The sequence below is a fragment of the Triticum urartu genome, chromosome 3 (genome assembly GCF_003073215.2).
Source record: "Triticum urartu cultivar G1812 chromosome 3, Tu2.1, whole genome shotgun sequence".
Taxonomy (NCBI): Eukaryota; Viridiplantae; Streptophyta; class Magnoliopsida; order Poales; family Poaceae; genus Triticum; species Triticum urartu.
In genome coordinates this window covers 673,475,280-673,503,008 of record NC_053024.1, presented here as the reverse complement: position 1 = coordinate 673,503,008, position 27,729 = coordinate 673,475,280, and the positions used below count along the sequence as shown (strand labels likewise).

Genomic DNA, 27,729 nt, shown 5'->3' with positions numbered 1-27,729 from the left:
AGCAACGACTATAAACACTAGAGCGAATCAAAGGCGCGTTGCCGTCATCCCTCCTTCTTCATCGGATCCGGGCAAACCTTATTGTAGTAGACAATAAGGAAGTCGTCGCACTAAGGCCACATAGGACCAGCGCACCAGAAGAACAACCATCGCCGATGTAGAGAAGCGTATATCGAAAGGATCTAACCTGCAGACACACAGGCGTAGACGGTCAAAGACCGAATCCAAGCGGGTCCATTGGAAACAAATGCCGACCGAATCCCTAAGATCCGTCGGAGACACACCTCCACACACCCACTGACGATGCTAGAAGCGCCCCCAGGATGGGAGCTAGGCAGGGAGAACCTTATTCTAACTTCAGAAAGTTGTCGCAGCCTCGTCTTCATGAACATGGCACAAATTCTAACAAAATCGAGGAAAACACCTAAAAACGGAGCTCTCCTACCGGTAAGGAGCGGGATCCACCGCGCCTCCATGGTCCAGGACCATAGAAGATGAGGCGGACTCGGCAGCGACGCTAGCGAGTCGCACAAACGAAGGGTTACACACGTCCTCATACCTCTGTGCTCTAGCTGACCAGCAAACATGCAAGCTTTATTATGTCGTCACAATATTTTCAGGGAAGAAGAGAAAATCATGAGGCTGCCCTAGCTAAACATGTCTTAGAGCCTAGTGTAAGGTATCCATTTTTCTTGATCCGGAAGCGACGTTAACTGAAACTAAGACAAGTTCCAAAGCAGCTTCTATGGTCCAAGTATGAATAAAATTACAGGTGTTTCTAAGAAAAAGCGCCACAGGATGCTCTGTACAAAAAAAAAACGCCACAGGAGCACCGAGGCGATCGGCTGTCGTCGATCTCATCCGTCGTCGTTGATTAGTTTCCCTGTTTTTTTTTGTCCGTTCGAACTTCCAACAAAAAAAAGCATCCTGGCAATTAATTGTCCAGTAGCAGGAACGGCGTAGCGGACTGGTGGCAAGTTGAAGCAACGATCGATCACCAGAGGCGTGTGGATTGGCCCAGGTGGAAGCAGAACGCACAGGTACGCATAAGATCTCGTGGTATGATGTGGATTCGCTTCTCGCGCGGATGCCTCTCAGCTGTTCGATGGAATGCCTCTGCTGCGACTTCTTCTCAACTTCGTGGGCTTCTCTGAGGTGAATCCCACACCTGGGCCCTTCCATTTCCTACAATAACACGGTTGGTAGGAGTCTGGTACAATATCTCAAAATGCTAATTACTTCTTCCCCTTTTTGTTATGTTTGACAAATCTTCGCCTTGCCTCAGAAATAGAAGCGTTTGAACTGCTAAGTTCTGGGCCACAAAAATTCCATAACATGTTGTATACACAATTTGAGATGAATGTGCAAATGTCATAATTTATTCTCTCTTTGCCTTTGTAGCGGTAGGTTACAACCTTTGTATACAACTGCGCATACTAAGTTTTTGAGTTTTCCAGAATAAGGCAGAGAGTTGGCCAAACTAGGAGTTTGGCAGCAATTGCATACTTACTGCTAACAAACACTTACGCGGTATAATTTCCCTAAAAAAATATCCATCGCATGTACTGTTGTTTCACCACTTGTACGCGTAAAACTCTCCATCCTCTCCTGTTCAGTCAGGGAGGCTGTTTATGAGGTCACCACACCACCTTCCTCTGCATATCCTTTCTGCACTTGATACTGAGAAAACTGAAGCTATTTTCAGTTTGATGAATCCACTGAGCACCTCTCTAGATCTCATATGTCATTCCCACTCGTAGCAGTCTGTTATGAGGGACGCATGTGATCTTCTCTGGTTGCCTGAAGTTCTTCCTCATGAAATTGTAGGCGTAGTCAACTATTATTTTCTTCACTAATCCGGCATTTTGCTCTGCAACCACGTTAGTTTCTCCCAGCAGATGGACAACACCATCATCCATCCCTCTCTGAATAAACTCTGTCTCATCCATGCACACGTTTAGTGGACTAGCAATGATTCCATCTGAAAACCTTTTCGGTAACCTTGCATCTTGAACTTCAACATAAGGCTCCATTGCATCTCCTGATTCTTCGATTGCAGCATCTTCTCCTGCAAGGGAATGAGTGCTTTTGTTGTAGAAAGATTCTTGATGGATGAATTGCTTCAAGTGCCCAATGAGCAAGTTCTCAAACTCTCTTGGATCTTCTACTTTATCGTTGTAGCCATAGCGCACCACACATCGGAATACTCTGTATTCTCTTGGCTCCACATATCGGAAGAGGAACCGTTCGTGTGTCTCTATATTGCTGATTGGTAAGTACTTTATTGAGATGATCACAAGAACTGAATGGATGGACGGTACTTTTTCTACCAAATGAGGGAGTATGGGTGGGATTCCTTGGACAAGCTCTGAGTACAGAACGCCTATTCCTGGAAGCCTAGGAAGATTTCGCTTTGTTGCCAACTCTACCACGTAGTTGTTTGACACTTTGTTCTTGAGCTCATATTTGTACCGGTGAACATGAACATAATGCCATGTGCCCATTATAAGCATCAAAATTGCTGCGAAACCTAGTGGCAAGTAGCCACCTTCTTTAAATTTGTAGAACGCTGAGGATAAGTACATGAGCTCCGCACCACCAAATATTATCGGAAAGAGTGCAATCCATAGCAGACTTGTCTTCCATATCATGGCCATGACCAGTGTGACTAGAAGTGTTGTTATGAACATCACGAAGACGACAGCAATACCTGCATATATGACGAATATATGAATATCATACAACTGATACTTTATTACTGAAAATAACAAACTAAATTTTTTATTGTTGCTTCTTTGATTTTATAAGGATAAGTTAAAAGGTCACGATGCCATTGAAATTTAGAAGGACGGAGTAATCTGGTATATTTTTTTCAAACTGTTATGCTATGCAGACATTGTCATATCTTACCTAGAAACTAGATTGCTGCTGAATTCATAATGTCCATAAGATGATTTCACTCTTTCTGGTTTTGCAGCTTAAGAAGTAACACTAATAGCATATTAGTGAGTAACATACTGCTTGCAAAAATTTAGTCAGACAGTGAAGGGCAACCATCATGTTAAGAGCAACTTCAGTAAATCTGTGTTTTTTATTTGAAGTTGCGCAACATAGAACTACTTACAAAAATTGATAAATTAAGGGGTCAGGTAAAACCAAGAGAAATTTCATGAAGCACGTGCTTAAGGGAATAACAGAAGCATTATGTATCTCGATCATATAGCTGAAATGATCCTTAGGTAATGAATTATTTATTCCTTTCTTTGTATAGAGTCAAGGCATTCCTTACCATATGCATTGCCAATCTTGTCTGTAGTTTGGAAAATAGCTGTCACAGCTACACATAAGATCATTAATGCATAGTTGATCTCAGGGATGTAGACCTGCCCATGAAACTTATTTGAAGTGTGGGTGACACGAACGCGTGGAAAGCATCCAAGAATTTGGGACTGGGCAATGATTGCGAAGGCACCAGATATCATAGCTTGGCTTGCAATTATAGCAGCAGCCACGGCCACCACAAATGTTGGCCAATATAATGGTCCTGATAACAAAATTATGACTTCACTGTTAAATGCTAATCTTTCAGTGCCTAACTCGTGCCATTTCTTAGCTGGTCCTTTTATATACTCACCTGGGATCGATTTGTAGAATGTATCTGCAACGTGTTCAGGGTAGATGCGAAGATACGCAGCTTGCCCCATGTAAGCCAGCAGCACTGATGGGAGTAGAACTACGGAGAAGCCAATCTGTAGTGTGATATCTTTTTATATTAAAAAGTGAGTAAATTGAGAAGCATGAAAAGGTGATAATAATTTTATTAATCAAGGAAAGTAGTTTTTCACAGTACTGTTTGATATAGCTCAAAAAAGATTTATTTTCCCTTCTCTATGTTCACGCATTCAAAATTAAAAATAATGAAAAAGTAAGTATGCCGTTGAGTTGCCTGATTACCTGAATTGCTCTCACATTGAAGTGACCAAGATCAGCAAACATTGCTTCGGTTCCTACACAATATCCATTTCAAAACTACAGACAAGATCGGCAATAGACTTCTATTCTTGTTTTCATGATCAATATGTGGCTATATTCCCACGATATTGGGGTGCATTGCAAAGTTACTCATGGGATAAAAATACCTGTGATGCATAAAACAACACCTCCAAGTGAAATCCAGCCCTCCTTCCCGTTTCTTTGGAAATAGTCTATGATGTATTTTGGGTTGAATGCTTTTAGAATTCCAGTGTCATGTTTGATCACATTATAAATTCCAATACCAGCAATTAAGATGAACCATGTCAAGATTACTGGTCCAAATGTGTAACCAACTTTGTCTGTGCCTAACCGTTGAACAAGAAAGAGCGCAATCAGAGTGCCAATCGCAATGCCAGCAATCTGTCCTGTTGATGAGATCAAACGAGTCAAATAAAATGCCAACATAACATGGTGATATTGATGTGACTTTCTCTGCTAAACAGCGAGATGTGCCTTAATGGCTGGTATACCTTGAGTTAAGGAGTTTGCTGATTGCTTGATTCCACCGACTGCACTAAGCACTGCAACAAAGTAAAATACAAAAAAATAGCTAGGCAGAAAGCAATCATGCTTTTAAACATATTATAGTGCAAATGGGACATTTTTATTATTCAGTGGCACAATAAGATGCTTTCATGCTATATATTCTGAATAGTAAATTCTCTCTTTAACCAAATGATAATTATTTAGCATGCGCATAGTTCATAAAATAGTTGTGGATATTATTTCTTGAAAAGTCCATGATATGAGCCTCCACGGACATGATCATGCCTAACTCACCACCAAGTTCTCAGAAGGACAAAGATGCTACAAATGGACCAATGACACGTGTGAAGGCTATCCAACACAAGGTGCTCCCTTTCCTTGATGAATGCACTCCTAGAGTTGATAATTGGTTCCTGCATAATGTGTGTACTCTATGTGTGCCTAGGGCCGTTCGAATGACTTGGACTGTGAAGGCGTGGGGTCAAACAAGGAGCAAGGAGAAATAAGTTGGCCCAGAGAAACCAAACATTCCGGACCCCCAACCGAGCAGAGCCCCAAAGTCCGGATAGTTCGCATACCTAGATGTGACCCCAAAAACTGACTATCCAATCATGCCTAGATGCACCAAAATGGGCTAAGGCCCATGTATACCGTTTTGACCCAAAACTAGTAGTTATGACCTAGTGGCTATAAATACCCCATTCCCCTCTCCATCTCGGACAAACAACTGTGATTAGACATTGGAGCCTTGTGCCTCTATTCCAAGATCTCCCCATGTGGAGATGATCAAGACAAGACCTCCCAGTGTAGAGATGAGATCCAACTTGTTAACCCCTTATCCTGGATTTGATTGGATTGATGGACTGGCCAAGTGGATTCGGTTCCAATTTATCAGTTTTTTGTTTGAGTTTTATTTCCCAAAGACTTTTACATTTGGTGGTTGTTGTCGGGTGGGTTTTCTTAAGTTTGTTTGGCTAGTTGCCCCCAATTCGTGAAGATCGAGAACCCTCTCATATCGGTTCATGTGTTAACTATCCTTCGCATGCATGTTATTTTATACGTACTCAAGCGAGATGACCTCGAGGGAGAAAGTAAGCTCACCTGAAATACATGGAGTTAGCACACCATCACCAATAACCATTGAAGTTGCTAGAATAGTCACTAGAAAAAGTATGATCTTCAGTTTTGGGCTGTTTTCCATCTTTTCCTTTATCCAATGAGCCCGCTTGACACTATTCAAAGGGGACTCTAACTTGTAGTGGGTGACCGTTGCATCTTCAACCTGTTGATTAGGTATCAAGCTAATCCTAGCATACCGAGATATCAAGGAATAAAGTGCAAATGTTCCACCTGCAAGGTTGTGAATTCATGAGACATGTTTTACTCTCACATGAAAAATATTTTGCGTGTATATAGTATCTAAGTACTTGTCACATATTTTGGATTTTCTTTCATGGAATTAAGTGCTTAACGCTCATGACCCTATCACTTTTAATGATTCTTAGGTACTCTGGAACATGTTGTCTAAAAACAATATGCAGTGGGATTGTGGGAATATTTATGTTTATTTTGATTATTTTATGTTTTCTCCTATGGTTCTTCATGGTAATTGACTTCTGAATATTCTTTTAATAGGAACATTTGTTATAACAAAGTCACAATCTTTCGTAGTTCTTAAAAAAAATTGTATGTAATCATACAAGTTGTGTTGAGAAGATAAATGGGAGATATTTACTCACCATCACCATTGTCATTAGCTCTCAAGACAATGAAACAATATTTCATCAACGGAAGGAGAGCCAGAGTGTAAATAATCAGGGACGTGACACCAAGGAGGTCGTTTGTATCTTTGATCCCACCAGTAAAGGTGCTAGAAAACACATAGAGCGGTGAAGTTCCCATGTCCCCATAGACAACACCTAGGCTCTGGAAGGCCAAGTGCAGTGTCGTCGCCCAGCCAACCTGCTTTGCAATAAAAAAAGTTGAAGAAAATCAGAACTTGCAAAATATTAGACGCGTTCATCTTAAGGAAAGCAACTATCATTGTCGAGGTGCTTTTGTTTTATCAGATCATCGCCATGGTGGTTGATTCACAGATAGTAGTTGCATTGCTATTGTCGTCGTGTTAAAAAAAGTGTATGCATTTCAAAATAAGTTAATAGACTTGAAAAAACTTGTTAATGCACATATGGATATATATATATATGTACATATTTTCAAAAGGAAGTAGGCAAATAAAAACATAAAGAAAATAGTAAAACATAGAAATGGAAAAAAGAAAACATAAAAAGGCATGAGAAAGTGAAAAAGAAAAATAACAAGAAAACTAGAAAGACAAAAATGAACACATATAAGATATTCCCTCCACTCCATAATTCTTTTTTTAGACGACCCACTCCATAATTCTTGCCATGGTTAACGGATGGAATAGAAAAGAACAGAAAAATGTGTACATGGGCCAGCCCATCCCCACACACTTCAGCTAAATGACCGCTATTCTCGCTTGGGGAGTGATAAGTATCGGTTCTGGCATTCACGAATTTGAAAAGGACTATTCATGAATTTGAAAAAAAAATCAAATTTGAATTTGTTCATACATAAAAAGTTTTTCATAAATTTGTAAAATGTTCATACAGTTTTAAAATAAAAAAACTGGGAAAACCTCAGAACAAAACCGAGAAGCAAGTAGAAAATAGAGAAAATGAAAAAAACGATGAAACCTTCCTAGAAACTGCCAGAAAGGTTCCCAAAACTGACCCCTGTAAGTGCATCTAGTGCCACCCCTAGTTGGTTTTGGAGTATTGACGACAAACCTACTTGAGGGACTAATGTGTTTGTGAGAATTGCAGGAAAACACAGCTAGAAGTCCCTCATTGATTCGGTCTTACTACCAGAGATGACCCCTAAAAATGTATGAAGACATTGAAGACAAAGGTGGTATATGAAGATATTCACATTGAAGACTATGACAAAAGAAGACACGTTATGAAGCCTATGGAGCTCGAAGATTTAGATCTTTCGTAGTTCTCTTTCTTTTGTGTTGAGTCATAGGAACCACCGTACTGTTAAGTGGGGTCCAGGAGAACCAGTCAGAATGACTGAAGTGATGCCTAAATCAAAAACCTATGTCTTCGAGCGAAGACAATGAGAGCGAATCTTTTCCAGAGCCGGACAAGTCAGCTTTGCTTGTAGCTCAAGCAAATTTGCCATGAGAGTTTGAAATCTGACCGTTGAGACACGTGTCAGTTCCTTAGTGACCCAGGGTCATTTCGGACAAATCAGGTCGGGTTGCCAAGTGGCTATAAATAGTCCACCCCCACAACCATAAACGGTTGGCTGCTCAGATTTCAGTGCACGGCTTTTGTCGTTTGAGAGAAACCCACCTCGAAGCCTTTGAGAGAAAATTCCTAGTGAGGAGAAAACCCCTAACCACCCAGAGCCAGAGCAAATTGGGCATCACTTGAGTCTTCTTGTCTGTGTGATCTGAAGACTTATTACACTTGAGGACTGTGAATCCTCCAGACGGTTAGGCGTCGCGTTCAGAGTATCCAAGAGACATTGTGGATTGCCAGTGAACGAAGTTTGTGAAGGTTTGAGAGTCTACCTTGAAGACTTACCAGAGTGATTGGGCGAGGACTAAGTGACCTTAGCTCAAGAAGAATACGGTGAGGACTTGGTGTCCTGGACTGTGTGTTCAGGACTGGGTGTCCGGGACTGTGTGTCCTAAGGTTTAAATACCTAGCCGCTCCAACCAGACGTACAGTTGTCACAGCAACTGGAACTGGTCCAACATATCATTATCTTCAGTGAGTCACAGGTTTCATCTTCACTTCCTTTTCTTACCGTTACACATTGTGAAGCCATTGCATGCTTGCTTTATCTTTTGTCTTCACAACGTGAATGTATGATCTGTTTGGCTTCATAACTTCTTCCTACCTGATCCTTATTACACTGCAGTTGTTTGTCATTGTGCTTTTACTTATTGAATACATGACCATGACTGGCCTAGTGTAATCTAACTTCCGTTGCATAGTAATAGGCATAATCTTCGTTGTTTGTCTTCATAACTCTCACGTTTTGAAGACTTTCATAAAAATCACCTATTCACCCCCCCTCTAGTCGATATAACGCACTTTCAATTGGTATCAGAGCAAGGTGCTCCCTTGTTTTGTGTGATTCGGTTTAACCACCTGGAGTTTTAGCTATGTCGACTGCAGGGATAATCAAAGTCTCCGCTGCGTGCCCCGTCTTCGATGGAACTGAATATCCCTACTGGAAGAATAAGATGCGCATGCATCTTGAAGCCATTGACGTCGACCTATGGTATGTCGTCGAGAACGGCGTTCCCGAGGCTGGAGAAGGTGTCACTGCTGCTGATGTCAAAAAGTTCACTCAACTGGACTCTACCGCCAAAAATATCATCTGTGGCCATCTGACAAAAGGACAGTATGACCGTGTGAGTGCCTTGAAGACATCCAAACTGGTCTGGGACTGGCTCTCCAAGGTCAATGAAGGCGTCTCAACCCAGAGAGATCAAAGAATCAGTGTACTTCGCAACCTCTTCAACCGCTTCAAACGAAATGACAATGAGAATGTCCAGCACACATTTGATCGGCTCACTGACATCACAAATGAGCTTCAAGCCCTCGGCGCCACTGAGATCACCAAACATGAAATCGTCAAGACGCTGCTGAGATCACTTGATAGTTCGTTTGACATTCTAGCCCTGATGATTCAAGAACGTCCTGATTTCAAGACACTCGATCCATCTGACATACTTGAGAGGCTCAACACACATGAGTTTCAGCTTTCTGAGAAAAGAGATATCTACAGCCCAAACTATGGGCGAACTCGTGCCTTGAAGGCAAAAGTTGTTTCCTCATCTGAAGAAGAATCTGACAGCAGTTCTGATGATCCTGAAGACATTGGAAGGGAACTTGCAATGCTAGTGAAGAAGTTCCAAAAATTCACCAAGAAGAAAGGCTTCAAAAATTCTTCACGATCAAGCTCAAGGAATGATGAAGCTTCTGCTCATGACTACAAGAAGAAAACATGTCACAAGTGCAAGAAAACTGGACACTTCATCTCTGAGTGTCCACAGTGGGAAAATGAGAACAGAAGGAAGAAGAAGAGCAAGGAATATGATTCTGACGACAAGAAGAAGAAGAAATACTCAAAGTCTTCTTCCAAGTCTTCCTCAAAGTCTTCATCACACAAGAAGAGCTCATCTGGCAAGGCACGTGCGTTTGTTGGCAAGGAGATGGATTCAGAGGAGGAGTCCGCATCTGAGGAGGCAGAGGTGGAGTCTGAGGAGGAGTCTGATTCTGGCATTGCGAGTCTGGCTACAGCATACGTCGCCAAGTCCATCTTCAACACTGAAGACAATGACTGCATCACCGACACCGACGCAAATGACAAGAACGACTCCACTCCTACTTACTGCTTCATGGCACGCGGTGCCAAGGTAAACACACGCACTACTCGCTATCAAACATCTAGTGACGATGACTCTGACTGTGATTCAAAACCCAGCTACAAAACACTTGCTAAAATTGCAACTGAACAACAGAAAGCTATGGAACATATTCAAAAACTGTTAGACAGAAGCGATGATCTGTTGGGTGCTGAAATGACTCGATCTGAATCCTTAATTGAAGACATAAAAAATCTTCACGTTAAGTATCAGGAACTTGAGGATCGTCTTGATACTCTCTCAACAACTTATGAAAAGCTTTCCTATGATTATCTTCAAAGGAAGCAAAAACTTGAGAAATTGAGAGCAGCTCATGAAGATCTTCAAAAGGAAAACGAGTCACTTCGCGCCGAACAGATCAGTCCTGCTCAGGAAGGATTTGAACCACCATGTCTTAAATGCATTGAGCGTGATAATGCTACTTCTGTTGCTGAATGTTCCACTGCTACTGCTGTTGCAATATCTTCAACTGTTGATGTGGTAACTAACCCCTCTGCTGAGGATACCACTGCTATTGTTGATGAGAATGCTAGGTTGAAGACATTGCTTGAAACAGGGATGTACAAAAGTCTTAAAGGACATCAGACATTATGTGATGTCCTCAAGAAGCAGATTCTGAACCGAAACCCTAGGAAAGAGGGTGTTGGGTTCGTAAGGAAAATAAATGTAGATGGCTCTTACTGAAAACCTGAGCAGTACCCCAAAACCACATGGGTTACTGCAAAGGAACTTTCAGCAGATCCATCCAATTTATCTGGATTCACTTGTGCTAACCCCATTATCATTGATGAATCCTTTAATGCAAACTATAAACTGTTTAAGAATCAGAATGGTGAAGTGTTTGCCAGGTACATTGGTACTAACTGCAGGAATGGACCGCCTATGAAGAAGATCTGGGTTCCGAAAAAATGTCTGGAAAATCTTCCTGTGAATGTCTTCATGACACCTCACCTGAAGAAGACAAACCTCAGACCAAAGGCTTCATATGGTCCAAAGGCTCCATACAAACAGAGGACTCACCTGACTCACACTAATGCAAATGTTTTGCAGGGAAACCATACTCAGTCATATGAATATGAGAGCGGTTCTTCGAATCGTCATGTTCATATGACCAAAAATTATTCTGCCTATTCCTATGAGTACTATTGTCCACCTACTAGACTGTTTGCTAAGGCTACAAAGCCAAAATTCTCAGATGCTGCACTTAGACTTATTGCTTCTAAGCCACCCTTGAAGATGTGGGTGGTTAAGAAAGCTTAACTCTCTTTTGCAGGGAAAGGTCTCCAGCAGAAAAACAAAATCTTCTGATGCTATTGCTGGGGACCTTAAAAATCTTGTAGGGCGCAAGATAAAATGCCCAAATGGCATCATTATGTACTTCGTTCCTGAATCGCATGCTACTCTCCCTATTAGTCCTAATCTGAATCTAAGTTTTCATAACCCACTGGTTCGTCAAATGTTTATGCTTCACAATTCTCTTCGTGAAGCCTATCCCCCTAACTGCACTGTAGGGTACGACACCAGCGACTTCAAAGTCTTCAGAATGGATTATTGACAGTGGGTGTACAAATCACATGACTGGCAAAAGAAGCCTTCTTATGGACTCAACATTACGTCCATCCGACAAGAGCCACATCACATTTGCTGACACTGGTAAAAGTAAGGTATTGGGTCTAGATAGAGTTGCAATCTCAAAGGATCAACACATGGATAAAGTCATGCTTGTTGAATCCCTTGGCTTCAACTTAATGTCTGTCTCAATGCTTTGCGATTTGAATATGATCGTAATGTTTGGAAAATATCGTTGCCTGGTACTAATGGAATCTGACAAGTCTCTAGTGTTTGAAGGGTATCGGAAAGGTGATTTGTACGTGGTAGATTTCTCAGCAGGACCACAACTTGCGGTATGTCTTCTTGCAAAAGCTTCAGAATGCTGGCTTTGGCATCGGAGGCTTGGGCATGCTGGCATGAGGAACCTCCACACCCTTGCGAAGAAGAAGCATGTCATAGGCATCGAGGGTGTCAAGTTCAAGAAAGATCACTTATGCGGTGCCTGTGAAGCAGGGAAGATGACAAGGGCAAAACATCCTTCAAAGACAATCATGACTACTACACAACCCTTCGAACTGCTCCACATGGATCTTTTTGGTCCCACTCACTACTCAACTTTTACTACTTCTGCTTGCCTCTATGGCTTTGTCATTGTTGATGATTACTCTAGATATACTTGGGTGCACATAATCCTTTACAAGACTGAAGTGCAGGATGTCTTCAGATGCTTCGCCAATCGAGCTATGAACAATTTTGGGGCCAAGATAAAGCACATAAGAAGTGACAATGGCACTGAATTCAAGAACACTGGCCTTGATACATATCTTGATACCTTGGGCATCACACATGAATTCTCAGCTCCGTACACGCCACAGCAGAATGGCGTCGTCGAACGAAAGAACAGAACACTCATTGAGATGGCCAGAACGATGCTAGATGAATACAAGACTCCAAGAAAATTCTGGACTGAAGCCATTGATACTGCATGCCATACAATCAATCGTGTTTATCTTCACAAGCTTCTGAACAAGATATCTTATGAACTCCTAACTGGCAAGAAGCCAAATGTCAGTTACTTCAGAGTATTTGGCGCAAGGTGCTGGATCAAGGACCCACACCACACCTCAAAGTTTGCACCAAAAGCACATGAGGACTTTATGCTAGGATATGGAAAGGATTCAGACTCCTACAGAGTCTTCAATCTCTTCCATTACAAAGTGGTTGAAACAGTGGATGTGCGGTTTGATGAGACAAATGGTTCACAAAGAGAGCAACTGCCAAATGTGCTAGATGAAGTTCCAGCTAGTGAATCAATCAAGCTTATGGGAACTGGAGAGATTATACCTTCTGAAGCTCATCCTGAAGAAGAACTTATCATCTCAGCACCTGATCAACATGAAGACAATGCTCAGCCTGAAGACATTCCTCCCAACAACAACGCAGATCAGCAAGAGCAAAGTCTTCGCCCTGTGCATCCTCGTGTTGCCAATGAAGTGCAGATTGACAGAATAATTGACAACATCAATGCACCTGGTCCACTCACTCGTTCAAGGGCAACTCAGCTAGCAAATTTCTGTGGGCACTTCGCATTCGTATCAATATCAGAACCCAAGAAAGTTGAAGAAGCCTTCATGGAACCTGAATGGATTCAAGCTATGCAAGAAGAGTTTCAACAGTTTGAGCTGAATAATGTATGGGAACTGGTTAAGCGTCCTGATCCACGGAAGCACAACATAATAGGCACCAAATGGATATACCGCAACAAGCAAGATGAGCATGGTCAAGTTGTCAGAAACAAAACTCGTCTCGTTGCTCAAGGATACACTCAAGTGGAGGGCATTGACTTCGATGAAACATTTGCTCCTGTGGCAAGGCTTGAAGCTATACGCATACTGCTGGCTTATGCAAATCATCATAACATACTTCTATATCAAATGGATGTGAAAAGTGTCTTTCTCAATGGCAAGATTGAAGAAGAAGTGTATGTTGCACAGCCACCTGGCTTTGAAAATCCAAAACATCCTGACATGGTATACAAGCTCAACAAGGCACTGTATGGCCTCAAACAAGCCCCAAGGGCCTGGTATGACACACTCAAATACTTCCTGAAGAGCAAAGGCTTCATACCTGGTTCCCTGGATCCCACTCTTTTCACGAAGACATATGATGGTGAACTGTTTGTGTGCCAAATATATGTGGATGACATTATCTTCGGCTGCACCAATCAGAAGTACAGTGAAGAGTTTGGATATATGATGCAAGAGCAATATCAGATGTCCATGATGGGGGAGCTGAAGTTCTTCCTTGGCCTTCAAATACGACAACAACGCAATGGCATCTTCATATCTCAAGAGAAGTATCTCAAAGATTGCCTAAAGAAGTTCGGTATGCAAGACTGCAAAGGCTTCACAACACCAATGCCAGCCAAACATCATCTAGGTCCTGACGACAATGGTAAAGAGTTCGATCAAAAGGTATACCGCTCCATGATTGGGTCTTTGCTTTATTTATGTGCATCTAGGCCAGATATTATGCTTAGTGTTTGCATGTGTGCTCGATTTCAAGCGGCACCAAAGGAATCGCATCACTTAGCTGTGAAGCGAATTCTTCGATATTTGGCTCACACCCCAACTCTAGGATTATGGTATCCAAAGGGCTCAGAGTTTGATCTGGTTGGATTTTCGGATACTGATTATGCTGGTGACAAAGTTGATCGCAAGTCTACATCAGGCACATGTCATTTTCTGGGACGATCACTTGTATGTTGGTCTTCAAAGAAGCAGAACTGTGTATCTCTCTCCACTGCTGAATCTGAATACATTGCTGCTGGATCTTGCTGCGCTCAGCTTCTGTGGATGAAGCAAACACTCAAGGACTATGGCATTCATCTGAAGCAAGTGCCACTTTACTGCGACAATGAAAGCGCCATCAAGATTGCCAACAACCCAGTTCAGCACTCGAAGACAAAGCACATTGAAATTCGTCATCACTTTCTCAGAGATCATGTTGTGAAGGAAGACATTGATATCATACACGTCAACACTGAAGAGCAATTGGCGGATATCTTCACTAAGCCCTTGGATGAGAAGAGATTTTGCAAGTTACGATGTGAGCTAAATATCTTGGAATCCTCAAATGTCCTGTGATCAGGCACACATCCTAACACTTATGCATACTGATGACTTAGATGTGCAACACACAAAGTAAAGTATATCTTCATTCAATGAAGACATACATTCTAAGTGTGAATACATTAATGTGGAATTTGACTTCGGAGCGCCACGATAATTGTGCGCCGTGTCTGGGTCTAATACTTCCTATACGGTGGGTAACGCCACCACCAAACGTTCCTTTTTGAAGTGTTTCACTCATGGCGTTACCTTGCAATATCTTCACAGTTGGTTTGGTTTCGAACTCAACATGTCTTCATGATTATCTTCACTACGTTGATTATATAGATATATACATACTAGTGTTCTGTCCTCTACAGCATTCACTTATAGCTATGTCTTCTTAGTTGAATCTTTTGAACTAAGTGAATGTGATCGGACCCTAATCTCTCTATGCTTTCTATCTCAAGTTCTGTCTCTCCAAGTCATATGCATTCTATTGAAACTGTCGAATGTCTTCACTGCGTCCTTGTCAGCTAAAGATATAGAGACAACCATAAAGTCCGTTTTTAATGCTCATTCCTCCACATAAAATCCGGAGAAGCAGGAACGACCGCCCGACAATTTAGGCATGCTTGGGACGTGGAACAAACCCCAAACATCCGCTAACTGGCCACGCGTTCCTCAAATGCGAACCGCCAGGGGCACCTGTGTAATAGCACAGTGCCACCCCTGAGTCTATAAATTCACACTTACCGCAGTCATTATCTCCTTCTTCCACCCTCGCAAGAACCCTAGCGCCACCGCTAGCACTCGACGACGCCTTAACGTCCAAAGCTAAGAATTCCAAAAGTTAATAGGTGGGTAGGTGTTCTTAGGTTCGTAACATGCCTTTCTCGGAAGCCTTGTTGAATTAATGGCAAGGGAGATATTAGCTTAATGGCTTGGCTATGCTTGAGTCAGCGGAAATCATTTATGACGAATAAAATCAATCAGAGGTAGTTACCTCTCCTGTAGCCGGGTATGAGAGGTCTAGTTCGGTGAGAACGGAGACGAAGCGTTTCGCTGCCGCAACCTCTCCAACGCCGTCCTCACGCCGACCGCGGACATCGTCCTCTCCGCCGTTGCCGTAGGTGTTTTCCGTCGCCAAGTTAGGGCACGGAGGACTGAACTGCTCGGCATCAACTCCCTTCCGTCTAGCAGTTCCAGTGTGGTAAATAAAACTTCTTTTTACAGCCTCTTTTGATCTCATGGTTCTGTCACTTTCTACCATAAGAAGTTTCTCTTCACACTAGTTAGATCTCTCGCTGCATCTCATAACATGCCTAGTATATTCACTTGTGCTTCATAAAGTAGTTAGATTCCTCACTTGTACTGATCTGTGGGTTCGTACAAATCTGGAACCAACTTCTTATCTATGAGTTAGTGTCTTCGCATGATGAGGTCAATGTCTTCTAAACTGATTAATCTTCAAAACCTTCTGAGAATGCATATGACCTCTTCCCCTTCCCTCGCACCTTAATGCTGTCACAGGTACATGTCCGTGGGAGAATCCTTCGGTTCTCATAGTCTGCATTCATTTGCAGAATTCCTACAGCATCATATAAACTCTACTGAAGCCAGTTCCTGTTGGTCCAGAAAAAGAAAGCTTTTGAAGCCTTTGAAAGTTTTGAAGCCTTTCAAGTTAAAGTTTATGGCTTCAGAAGCAGCAGCAAGGAAGGGGGGCAGACAGAGACGTGAGGGAACTTCCAAAGATCTGCCTGAAGACTTGGCAGAAATGTACAAAACAGATCCAGAAGAGAGCTATGGGCAGCACAAGACCCGAATCCAATGGATTCGACGCTATTGGGCAGAACAGTGGTTCAAATACCGCTTCGTCACTCAGGAGTATGCTGAAAAGAGTGCCATCAAGAAGCCATGGGGGGACATCTTATACAAGAACCTCGTACCCAAGACCAGAGATGAAGCCATTGCTCAGGGCTTCTACACATGCATGGTCTGAGGACCACAGCCTGATGATGCGCATCCGTCATCACTCCTCTGGTGCCGTGACGACAATCTCTTCAAGCACAAATTTCAGTTTGCCCAACAGTCAGCGAAGCTGAATAAGAAGAAATTTGGGTTAGACTTCAACCCTGGTCCCTCCGCACCAAGGGCAGATGGCACACGCGACGCGGAACCCAATATCATCGGTCCGTTTGCCAATCTTGAGGGCCTGATCACCCACATCTTAGTCCAAGGGACTGCTGTGAATGACCCTCCAGCTGACTCCGAGTCTGATGAAGCTCCTGCTGTGCCGAAGCCAAAGCAGACAAAGAAACCAAAAGCTTCAAAGCCGGCCTCTGCCTCAAAAATCTCAAGGGCAAAGCCATTGAAAACTGCACCTCCTGAAGTCAGTGTGCAGTCTGAAGACGTATCCCGCGTCTCCAAGCCCCTGAAGGAAAAGGAGCCCCAGCAACAAACAGGCAAAGAGCTCACTGCTGCTGCCATTCTGCGCAGCGAAGCCATTGATCTATCAAGCGATGAAGATCTGGGAGATGACGCTCTAGAGCAGCTTATCAAAAGCAAAGAAGAAGCTGAAATCTTCAACAATCTGCCTCTCTTTGATGTCGCCATCATCCACAACTTCATCGATGAATGGTTTGACTCACCATACATAAGCTTCAATGATCTGCAGCTGCCTGTTGGACTCAGCGTCGCCTTCCAAGGCGCAATTGCTTCAGAACTGGCCATTGCTCAGCGCATTGTTGAGCTGAAGCAGAAAATTGATCACGAAAAGGCTCAGTTCAAGAAGCACATGGCCAGCCTCAGCGTGCAGGAAGTGAGGAGCTTCAAAATCATGCTGCATGAGCTCAAAGAAAACTTTCTGAAGAAGCGTGCTGAAGCTCAGGGCTCGCGTGAAAGGATGAAGTCTTTGGCAGAAAAATGTGTTCAAGCCTACAACGAGGCTGAAAAGCGCAAGCACTTGGGCGTCCTGGCATCGACCCCAAGATGGCCGCAAAGAAGAAGAAGGGGCCTGCTGTGAATGAACCAGAGGCACCTCGGCAAGAAGCGGTTCAAATTGTCTTCCCCACTGCAACGACTGGCTCGAAGCCAAAGAGCCGGTCAACAGCTTCAGAGCTAAAGAAGACAAGAACTGCAGAGGCTGAAGCCAGAAAAGGAAGAGCTCTGAAGCCTCTCCTACTGCCCCCAGCAAAAAGAAGTGTAAGACCAAGAAATCTAGGGCTGCTCCCACAGAGCCCTTGATGATTGAACCCCTTTCTGTCCTTCACTCCAATGCATAAAGAAGACTGACAGTTCATGAGCCTTCTCCCACAGAGGCTCCCGAAGCTGAAGATATTCCAGCAGCCGACCCTATAGCTGCTGAAGACATTGGTCGTCAAGACAATGTACAAGATGATGCAGCCCTTCCTCAGCTTGAAACAAGCGAACTCATCAGTATTGGTCGTCCTCTGACGCCAATGGCACAAGATGAGTCATGGGCGGATCGCCCTCAAGAGGAAGATGACTTTGAGGTCCAGCCCACTCCGACCCCACAAGCGTCGTCTGCGTTTCGTAGGCTTCGCAAAGGTCCACGGCCTCAAGTCCATACTGCACAAATTCCGGCTGCATCAGCTGAAGACAATGAAGAAGCACCACCAGAACCCACTCCCCCGCTCCATCAAGATGCAGTTCTCCAGGAGAACGTGCCTGAGGTTGTTCCTCCAACTACACAAGCAGAAGAAGAAAATGTTGAGGCTGCCACCATAAACACTGAAGCCAATGTGGAGCCCGCCCCACCAAATGCTTCAGCAGACAGCGAAGCTACTGAGCCAGACACTTCAGTCCCTGAGTCTGCTGCAGGTCCACAGTTTGATTATCATATTGAGCATAGGCCTCATGTCCAGAAGCCAGTCCCAAGGCTTCCAAGGTTTCCAGGTCCTGCATCAGCACCTGGCTCCTTTGATATTAACAGCTTCAAGGCAGACAATACATTTTTCAATAGCTCCAAGAACCCCTATTCAAGGGAAAGGATTGTATCAGACAGGTTCTGGAGCTATTCTCAGCGCAGCTATTATTCATGCATCTTATACAACCAAGGCCGCATCTTTCCGCACAAGCGCCTTGAGGTTGAAGCCATTGCTGGTCTGCCCTGCTTAGAGGACGCCTTGGATTGCTTCAAGCAAGTGGGTCTGCTGCCGTTTGTGACGGATGAAGAGCACTGGAATGAAGAGTTTCTGCTTCAGTTTTATGCCACCCTCCATATAAAAGGATACAACAGAGATCCGAAGACTTGGGTCCTGGAGTGGATGACCGGCAATGTCCATCATGAAGCCAATGCATTTGATATCATTGAGCTCACTGGGCTACCCACTCCTGGTGAATTCTTCGAGGAAGGCTGTCAACCACATTCTGAAGCCATTGAAAGCATATTCCAGAGGCCTGAACCCAATATGAGTCAGATGCTCTCAATGATGAAGCCATTGCCTCAGGATGCACCCTATCCAACTGAGTTCTTCGTTGAAGACCTAGAGTACCTGCCCAGGACCATATATCACATCATCCGGCGGACTCTCTGGCCCATTAAGGGACACTCACCACATGCCAAGATCAAGGGTGCAATGAAGACTCTCATATTCTATATCCTGCATGGCAAATGCTTCAACGCACAGGATCTCTTCATACGCCAACTTGCAGGGTCAGGCTCAGAATTATTTGGTTTGAAGTTCTATGCTCCTTGGGTGATGAGGCTAATCAAACTGCACTCTGCGATCTCGTATCAGCCCTCTGCCCGAAACCATCGGATCTTCTTGCCAGATGTGGATACCTCTGCTGAAGCAATATACCCTGAGCCTGCCAAGCAACCGATAAGTCTTCAGAATGCAGAACACCAGAGCTTCACGCAGAATGTTGAAGGTGTTGAAGCCATATCCAGGGTATATCCGTTGGCTGGCACTACACGTGCACCAGCATCTACTGAAGCCACAGACAGTACAAATGCTCCAAGACCCAAGAAGCGTGCTCGGGTCCTCACTGACCGAGAGCTTCTTGTGGCCCTTCACCAAAAGCAAGATAGGCATCACGACTGGCTAAAACGTCAGATGAAGAGCCTCTTGGTGGATGTCAATCGTCTTCGAAACCTTGCCACCAAGAATGCCTTCGTTACACACGAAACCTGCCGTCGTACATGGAAAGGGCTCTCAATGATATGTACTGAAACTGAACTTGAAGAGGATGACTTCACAGAGCGTTTCAAGTTTGACACCACACCTCCTAGAAGGGCTGTGATGCGCAACACACCATCACTAGAAGACTCTGAGTTCTCTTCATCTGCTGCCACAGTTACTGCAAGGATCATTGATGAAGACGACGATGCTACATCACCACCACCTGCTTCAGCACATCCCAGCTCTGCACCGCCAAACAACTCCACCGACCCTGCTGCGCCTGGGAACGCATAGCAAACTCTATGTCTTCAAACCTTTTTGGTCATTACTGACAAAAGGGGGAGAAGCGTATGATGTTTATAGTCTTCAAGCGGGTCAATATGGGCGGGTGCCTTATGTTTTGTCATATTTTGCTTCGTGTTTACAACTCTTGTTTTTGCTTCATTTGGTTCTTTGAGTTGTAAACACTAAAACTCGATGGTCGTCTGCTACTTGTTTGCCACTCTGTTTGCGAAGATAAATTCCGCATGTGCGACGATAAATTTCGCACTTATCTCATTCTGCAGACGTCCATTTTCCATTATGCATGTCATTATCTTCATATACTTTCACATGCATAGTGGATTGTCATCATAAGCTGAAGAGGATCTCCACAAGTACAACCTGCCATGTGCATTTGCATTCCAAAACCAAATTAACTTATATGCACATCTTCACGGGGAGCCCTTGCAACTTATGAAGACAATTCCCTATCCTTTACAAACTTCACACTTTATATTCCCCGTTGAAAACTTCAACTAGTTTGTCATCAACCACCAAAAAGGGGAGATTGTAAGTGCATCTAGTGCCACCCCTAGTTGGTTTTGGAGTATTGACGACAAACCTAGTTGAGGGACTAATGTGTTTGTGAGAATTGCAGGAAAACACAGCTAGAAGTCCCTCATTGATTCGGTCTTACTACCAGAGATGACCCCTAAAAATGTATGAAGACATTGAAGACAAAGGTGGTATATGAAGATATTCACATTGAAGACTATGACAAAAGAAGACACGTTATGAAGCCTATGGAGCTCGAAGACTTAGATCTTTCGTAGTTCTCTTTCTTTTGTGTTGAGTCATAGGAACCACCGTACTGTTAAGTGGGGTCCAGAAGAACCAGTCAGAATGACTGAAGTGATGCCTAAATCAAAAACCTATGTCTTCGAGCGAAGACAATGAGAGCGAATCTTGTCCAGAGCCGGACAAGTCAGCTTTGCTTGTAGCCCAAGCAAATTTGCCATGAGAGTTTGAAATCTGACCGTTGAGACACGTGTCAGTTCCTTAGTGACCCAGGGTCATTTCGGACAAATCAGGTCGGGTTGCCAAGTGGCTATAAATAGCCCACCCCCACAACCATAAACGGTTGGCTGCTCAGATTTCAGTGCACGGCTTTTGTCGTTTGAGAGCAACCCACTTTGAAGCCTTTGAGAGAAAATTCCTAGTGAGGAGAAAACCCCTAACCACCCAGAGCCAGAGCAAATTGGGCATCACTTGAGTCTTCTTGTCTGTGTGATCTGAAGACTTATTACACTTGAGGACTGTGAATCCTCCAGACGGTTAGGCGTCGCGTTCAGAGTATCCAAGAGACATTGTGGATTGCCAGTGAACGAAGTTTGTAAAGGTTTGGGAGTCTACCTTGAAGACTTACCAGAGTGATTGGGCGAGGACTAAGTGACCTTAGCTCAAGGAGAATACGGTGAGGACTTGGTGTCCTGGACTGTGTGTTCAGGACTGGGTGTCCGGGACTGTGCGTCCTAAGGTTTAAATACCTAGCCGCTCCAACCAGACGTACAGTTGTCACAGCAACTGGAACTGGTCCAACATATCATTGTCTTCAGCGAGTCACTGGTTTCATCTTCACTTCCTTTTCTTACTGTTACACATTGTGAAGCCATTGCATGCTTACTTTATCTTTTGTCTTCACAACGTGAATGTATGATCTGTTTGGCTTCATAACTTCTTCCTACCTGATCCTTATTACACTGCAGTTGTTTGTCATTGTGCTTTTACTCTATTGAATACATGACCATGACTGGCCTAGTGTAATCTAACTTCCGCTGCATAGTAATAGGCATAATCTTCGCTGTTTGTCTTCATAACTCTCATGTTTTGAAGACTTTCATAAAAATAGCCTATTCACCCCCCCTCTAGTCGATATAACGCACTTTCAACCCCCAACCCTCAATCGCTTTCGAAGAAGGTTTCGTAAAACCACTAATGGCCTGGCCCGCTATAAGCGAACCGTGGACGAGCGCTACGCTTAACGGTTGATATAAGACTAATATAGCATTGGCGATTCTCACTTAAGGTTGAGAATGGGATTTTCCCCTTCCAGCAGGTCGCAAGGAGCAGGAAAAGAAACGGAAAGAGCAGCCGAAGGAAACGGCGACACCAATCTACATATCGCCTCGTTTTTGTTGGGGGTTTTAGAGGAACCGGATGGAGCGGTGGGGCAAGGGGGGCTGGTATTTTTCCTTTTGGGAGATACCAAGTCCACGGGCTATGTGGTGTTGGATTTGCTGGGATCAAGGATGGGAGTACAACTCGAGAGTAGGCAAGCCGCGTCCAGCCCTCCCATGTCCCATCCCCTCGCCTGAGAAAAACTCCACCAAAACTCTCTGCAGGCGACAACTGGCGCACATATATTGCATCACTTGTCATCACCGAAGCAACTTGTGAGTAACTTTGCAAGAGGTGCCCCTTTACTAGTGATTTTGTTTTCTTTTTTCCATCGATTTAGTAGCCAAAGGGATTTCGGCTCATGTGGAAGCCCCTTCCAGCCCAATAAATTACGAAGAGGCATCGAAGGCGACTTGGGATTTTCCATAAGATACATTGGACTTTTTGAAAAAATCGAGAAGACCCAAGAGTTTTTGCAAATAATTGAGGTTCATGAATTGAGAAATGTTCATAAATTTTAAAAATATTCATGAAGCAAAAGAATGTTCACAAAGTTTATTTGTAAAATGTTCATAGTATGTTCATGGATTTTTAAAATGCTTGCAATTTTTAGAAGTGTTCATAAGTGAAAAAAAATATTTATATGTATTAAAAAGAGAAAATATCAAAAAAATGAAAGAACAAAATGGAAAAATAATTAAGGCGAACGGATAACCGAAAATGAAACAAAACATAATAGAGAAAAATCAATCAAATATCCGTCCAAAACCCCCCAAAAGAAAACCGATGCATGGGCCGGCCCATGTAGGGTTTGCCGTTGCGTGTTATAGTGTCTATTGTTTGTCGCGGGCAAAGGTATGATTTCCTCATGCATCAGTACCGATCACCAGGGAGATCAGAGGCATATGTTCAAAAAAAAAAAGGGAGATCAGAGGCATCGCCAGCGCCTGCTAGTATGGGGTCGCCAGGAAGTACGTGAAGAGAATAAGGCAACATGTCATTTGTATTCGAAATTGTATCAGAAAGAGACACTCCGGACGATAAACCTGATGAAGATGAAGCAAGGAAGACACTATGTTTGCTAAGAGCATCTCTAGCAGATCCCGTAAAAAGTTGCGACCCATAAAATAACCGTCAAAATATGGGTCGGCACGGAAAATCCTGCCCAAATAGACACCGCAAACGTGTCGGACACGTAAAGGTTTTTGCAGGGCGCCGGCATAATTCCCGTCCCAACGTACGAACCCCCCCCCCCCCCCCCCCCCCCCCCCCCCCCCGCGGCCGTCAGCGGCCTGTTTATAGCGGGAGCGGTTGGTGGGGAGGACATTTCAGCCCGCGCTTTTCTCCACCCACCACCGCCTCTCTCCCCCTCGCTGGGCTGCCGGCCACGATTCCGGTGAAAGTAGCCTGGGGGATCACGCCAGAAGGCCGCCAGAAGGCCGCCACACGCCCGAGGTTACCCTCGACCACTCCCTCATGTGTCGGCGGGCAGGAAAGTTGCAAATCGGTGGTCGTTTGACGCGAGTGGCCGGATTTGGCTTTTTCGGCCACCGGTAGCTGCGCCAAACGATGGATTGGTTGGGGAGCACCCCACGCAGCCCCGGCAAAGCCCATCGCCGCATGCAGGTACGAGTTAGTCCTCTAGCTGCCGCAGACGGTTCACCGGCAGGGATTCGGCCGACCGTCCGCCGGGCTTGGCGCTCGCACAGCGGCTCTGCGGCTCGCTGATGCCGCTCATATAGTGAGACGACTGCACGCGGATAGTGCTGCGGCTAACTTCAGGCACGTCGAAGCACTCCAGATGGGTGTTCTTCAAATGCGAAAACTATGGGGTATGTGTTGTTTTCATTCGGCTTTGTCACCGTATTCTTCGGTTCAATGCGATAGCTCATTTTGAACATCGTCATGTGTGTAGAAAGATGGATGCTCATTTTGGTTTTGGGAAGGAGAATACATTGATTTATTGATAGAAGGAACTTAATAGATGTCCGTGCACTCCTTAGTAGAATTGAAGCTGATGCGGCTGCATGTGCAATTAGAGAAGAAAGTAGAGGAGAAGCTACTTCTTTAGAACCAAAAAAGAAGAATGAAGAATGCAAAATCAAGGATCCGTAGATCAACCACAAATGCATGAAGAAGATATTGGTCCAACTAGTGAGAGCAGTTATGAAAGTTGGATATCTTCTATAATGCATAATTGTGGTTCTTGTTTTCTTTGGTCTTGCTATTCTAGCAAAGATTTGGTGAAGTATTATATATCCAATGCCATTGAAAAAGCAAAGAAATGTATTTTCTTGTGTGAAATTGAATTACAAATTTCGGATTTACGGGCCGGCGGGAGCGGCGCCCGAGCAGACCGCGCAAAGCCGACCGTAAAAGAGCATATTCCACGAATATCCTTTTTACATGTCCGTTTTGCGGGGTCTGACTCTACGGCAACCCGCATCGGCTCGCAAAGCCGTTTTTCTGTGAACTGCAAACGTGTTTTGCGGATCGGTCTTATACGGGGTCTGCTAGAGATGTTCTAAGCATCTAGGAACCAGAGAAACCGAAAAACACATATATGAAGGAATTGGCATAGTTGATCGGAAACAACTGTACGCGAAGCCTTTTGATGTGCCAAACAATTATAAAGCCAAAATGGGTGTAGAAAATCAAGTAAGATGCCAAAGGACATTCGATGAAGCATATAGCATGACTAGTAGCTAAACGACATATGAAATAAGAGAAAAACCTTGTACAATGCAAGATGCTTAGCGAGGTGTTTATAAAAATAGGTCGGTTCTTTCTACTTGTTTGTTTCTGCAATAGACACATCTCCAAACACTTAATTGTACAAAGCCTAATAAAGCACTTTTAGCGGTCTTCCTTGATAAACTCTGCTATAGTCCATACTGTTATCCCTGTGTGTGAGGAGTTCTTGGTTGCGGTTTATCGCGGAAAGAGACAGGATCTGCAAATACTGATGCCGTTCCCTAAGCTTGCTTGTCGGAAAGCGAAGGCTTGTTGCCGGCCCATTCAAAGAAGCGGGAGGGAAGAACAGACCTTGGCGGCGTGGCTTGGGCCACCGGGAATCCTTTCAGCCTCCATATGCAGGGAGTCGAATCCCTGTAGCCTCCCCGGCGACGGCGACGGTGACGGCGCCTTCGCCGTCCCAGAGGCAGGGTTTTCAGCACCCCTTTCGGCAGCTCCATTGCTGCTCGTTTTCAGAGGCTCGGCCATCCTCGAGGCACGAATGGCGATCTCTTGCACACTGGCCGGCCTTTTGTGTTGCTTTAGCGACGATGATGAGTTGCTTTTAGAGGCACGCATGAGGAGAGTCCCAACGCAGCGCTGCAAGCAGCAGAGCCAGGTAGACTCCAAAGCCACGGGAAGAAGAGGACAAGGTGGCATGCTGCTGCTACAAGGAGACTCACCTGTCAGAGCTAAGGTTTCTAGGAACATTCGCGGCCGTCCCTACCTCGGATCACCCAAGAAATCGTGGCGAATGTGCGAGCGCGATGCGGTTCTACGGCGACGGCGACGGCGACCGGTCGTATGCGCGCACGTAGCAGCCGTGCGCGTGTGCTTTGCAACCGTGGTCGCGTATATCGATAATAGTAGCCGGTGGGCAATGATGCGCGTGTGCTTCGTCGTGCGCGTGGTGCGCGTGTGCTTCGTCCGTATATCGTCCGTATACGTGTGCTTGTGCTTTGCAAGCGCGCACGGCGCACCACGCGCACGCCCACTGGTCAATGACCATATCTTTATGCCCACACGTGTGGGCATTTGCATCTCGCTCACACACGTGGATCCGCGTCCGTTTGTAGATACACGAATCTAACATATTTGTGGTGCCACGTAGGACTGGACTGGTGTGTGAGCATTCATTCGGTAGCCCACATGTTTGTTTCACCACACAGAGGGGCTGATGTGTGGGTGTTTAGCAGTTCACCCACACACCAGTTTTCACTCACGCACAAGGGCTGGTGTGCGGGCATTTGCCATCTCGCCCACACGCCCGTCTTCTCTCCCACACCCAAGCTGCCAGTTGCCATGTGTTTTGCAGTGTACATGGCAACTGCCCTAGTGTGCTTGTAAGCAGATGGCAACTCTCTCTTTTTTTTACCTGAACATGTCAATTGCCATGTGTTTTGCAGGGTACACGGCAACTGCCCCAGTGTGCTTGTAAGCAGATGGCAACTCTCTCTTTTATCCGAACATGTTGTTTTACCATGTCTCTTTGTAGCGCTACACGGCAACTGCCTAGTGTTAGTAGGTGGCAACTCCTAAGGTTTTCAAATCATGGCAACTGTAGTAAACCAGACCATACATGGCAACTGCTTAGTGTTAGTAGGTGGCAACCTCTAAAGTTTTCAAATCATGGCAACTATAGTAAACCAGACCATACATGGCAACAGCTGCAGTTGTCCAAAAAGGCATCTGTCACTTGACCTGAGATGGCAACTGCAGTTGAGCAATCATGGCAACTGTAGTTGTCCGACATGGCAACTGTAGTTCAGCGACATGGCAACTGTAGTTCAGCGACATGGCAACTGCAGTTAAACGGACATTGAAGAGGGTCCAGACCATGGCAACTGCGGGGATGCGTGGTGACTATCACGCGGGGCGTGCGGGACCTTGAGGTAGGTGGCTGAGAGAGGTCGTGTGGGTGTTATGCATTTTGCCCACATGTAGGCATGTGAGAGGGACCGCAAAAAAACGAGGCGTGTGGGCGCTAGTTGTTTTGCCCATACGTAGGTGTGTGGGCTGGTCCTTTTAGACACCACACAAAATGTATGGACAGACCCCTTAATGCCCACACGTGTGGCAGTTATCGTCGTCCTATCTTTATCTTTACCTACTAATAAAGCGGCAGAGTGGTTGGCTGATCGCTCCTGTAGCGCCGAGACCAGGGTTTGAATCCCATCTTTCACAATATTTATCTTTCCTTTCTCACGCATGTCCCTATCCATGTATGTGTTCATGGACCGGCCCATGTGCAGCGCTTTACTCCCCTTTTTTATTTTTTATTTTTATCTTTTCTTTTCTCATTTTGTTTTTTTCCTTATTTGTTATTTAAATTATTTCGGGATTTTAATAATCTAAAAGTTGCAAGTTTTCAAAAAAAATGTTTGAGAAATCATAAAAATATATGTGAATTCAAAACAAAATTTTGCAGATTCAAATGTTTAGAAAACCATAAAAAATTTGCAGATTCAAAAAATGATGGTGTTTTTGCAAAACTGTTCACAAAATTATAAAAAATCACAATTTTTTGAAAAAATGGTCGGGAAATAAAATCATGTTCATGATTTTGAAAAAATGATCATGTATCTAAAACATATTCGGGAATCTGAAAAAAATGTCCATTCACAAAAGTAAAAATAAAAATTTGTTCCCCAATTTTTTTAAAAAAGTTCATCGATTGAACAAATGTTTGTTGAGTCAAAAAATGTTAATGAATTCGAAACTGGTTCATACATTTAAAAAAATGTAAACAAAACTA

General features: G+C 44.2%; 1 protein-coding gene across 1 annotated transcript; it reads right to left on the bottom strand.

Moving 5' to 3' along the window:
* Nucleotides 1-1,730: 1,730 nt before the first annotated feature.
* On the bottom strand, nucleotides 1,731-25,463 carry LOC125549057 (potassium transporter 5-like). Its single transcript, XM_048712552.1, has 10 exons — nucleotides 25,287-25,463; nucleotides 6,261-6,483; nucleotides 5,647-5,871; nucleotides 4,506-4,556; nucleotides 4,140-4,400; nucleotides 3,955-4,007; nucleotides 3,635-3,749; nucleotides 3,290-3,544; nucleotides 2,322-2,710; nucleotides 1,731-2,120 (listed from the first exon to the last, which is right to left on the bottom strand). Exons 1-10 carry the CDS (start codon nucleotides 25,461-25,463, stop codon nucleotides 1,731-1,733), a joined length of 2,139 nt encoding a protein of 712 aa, XP_048568509.1.
* Between the last annotated feature and the right edge of the window lie 2,266 nt (nucleotides 25,464-27,729).

What these genes read in the sequence shown, in the direction of transcription:
- LOC125549057 (XM_048712552.1), bottom strand. Translation starts at nt 25,463, where the DNA reads ATGGCCGAGCCTCTGAAAACGAGCAGCAATGGAGCTGCCGAAAGGGGT. An exon ending in ATTCTACAAATCGATCCCAG is followed by an intron (nt 3,545 to 3,634) that starts GTGAGTATATAA and finishes TTTTGTTATCAG; the next exon opens with GACCATTATATTGGCCAACA. An exon ending in CAAGATTGGCAATGCATATG is followed by an intron (nt 2,711 to 3,289) that starts GTAAGGAATGCC and finishes TCATATATGCAG; the next exon opens with GTATTGCTGTCGTCTTCGTG.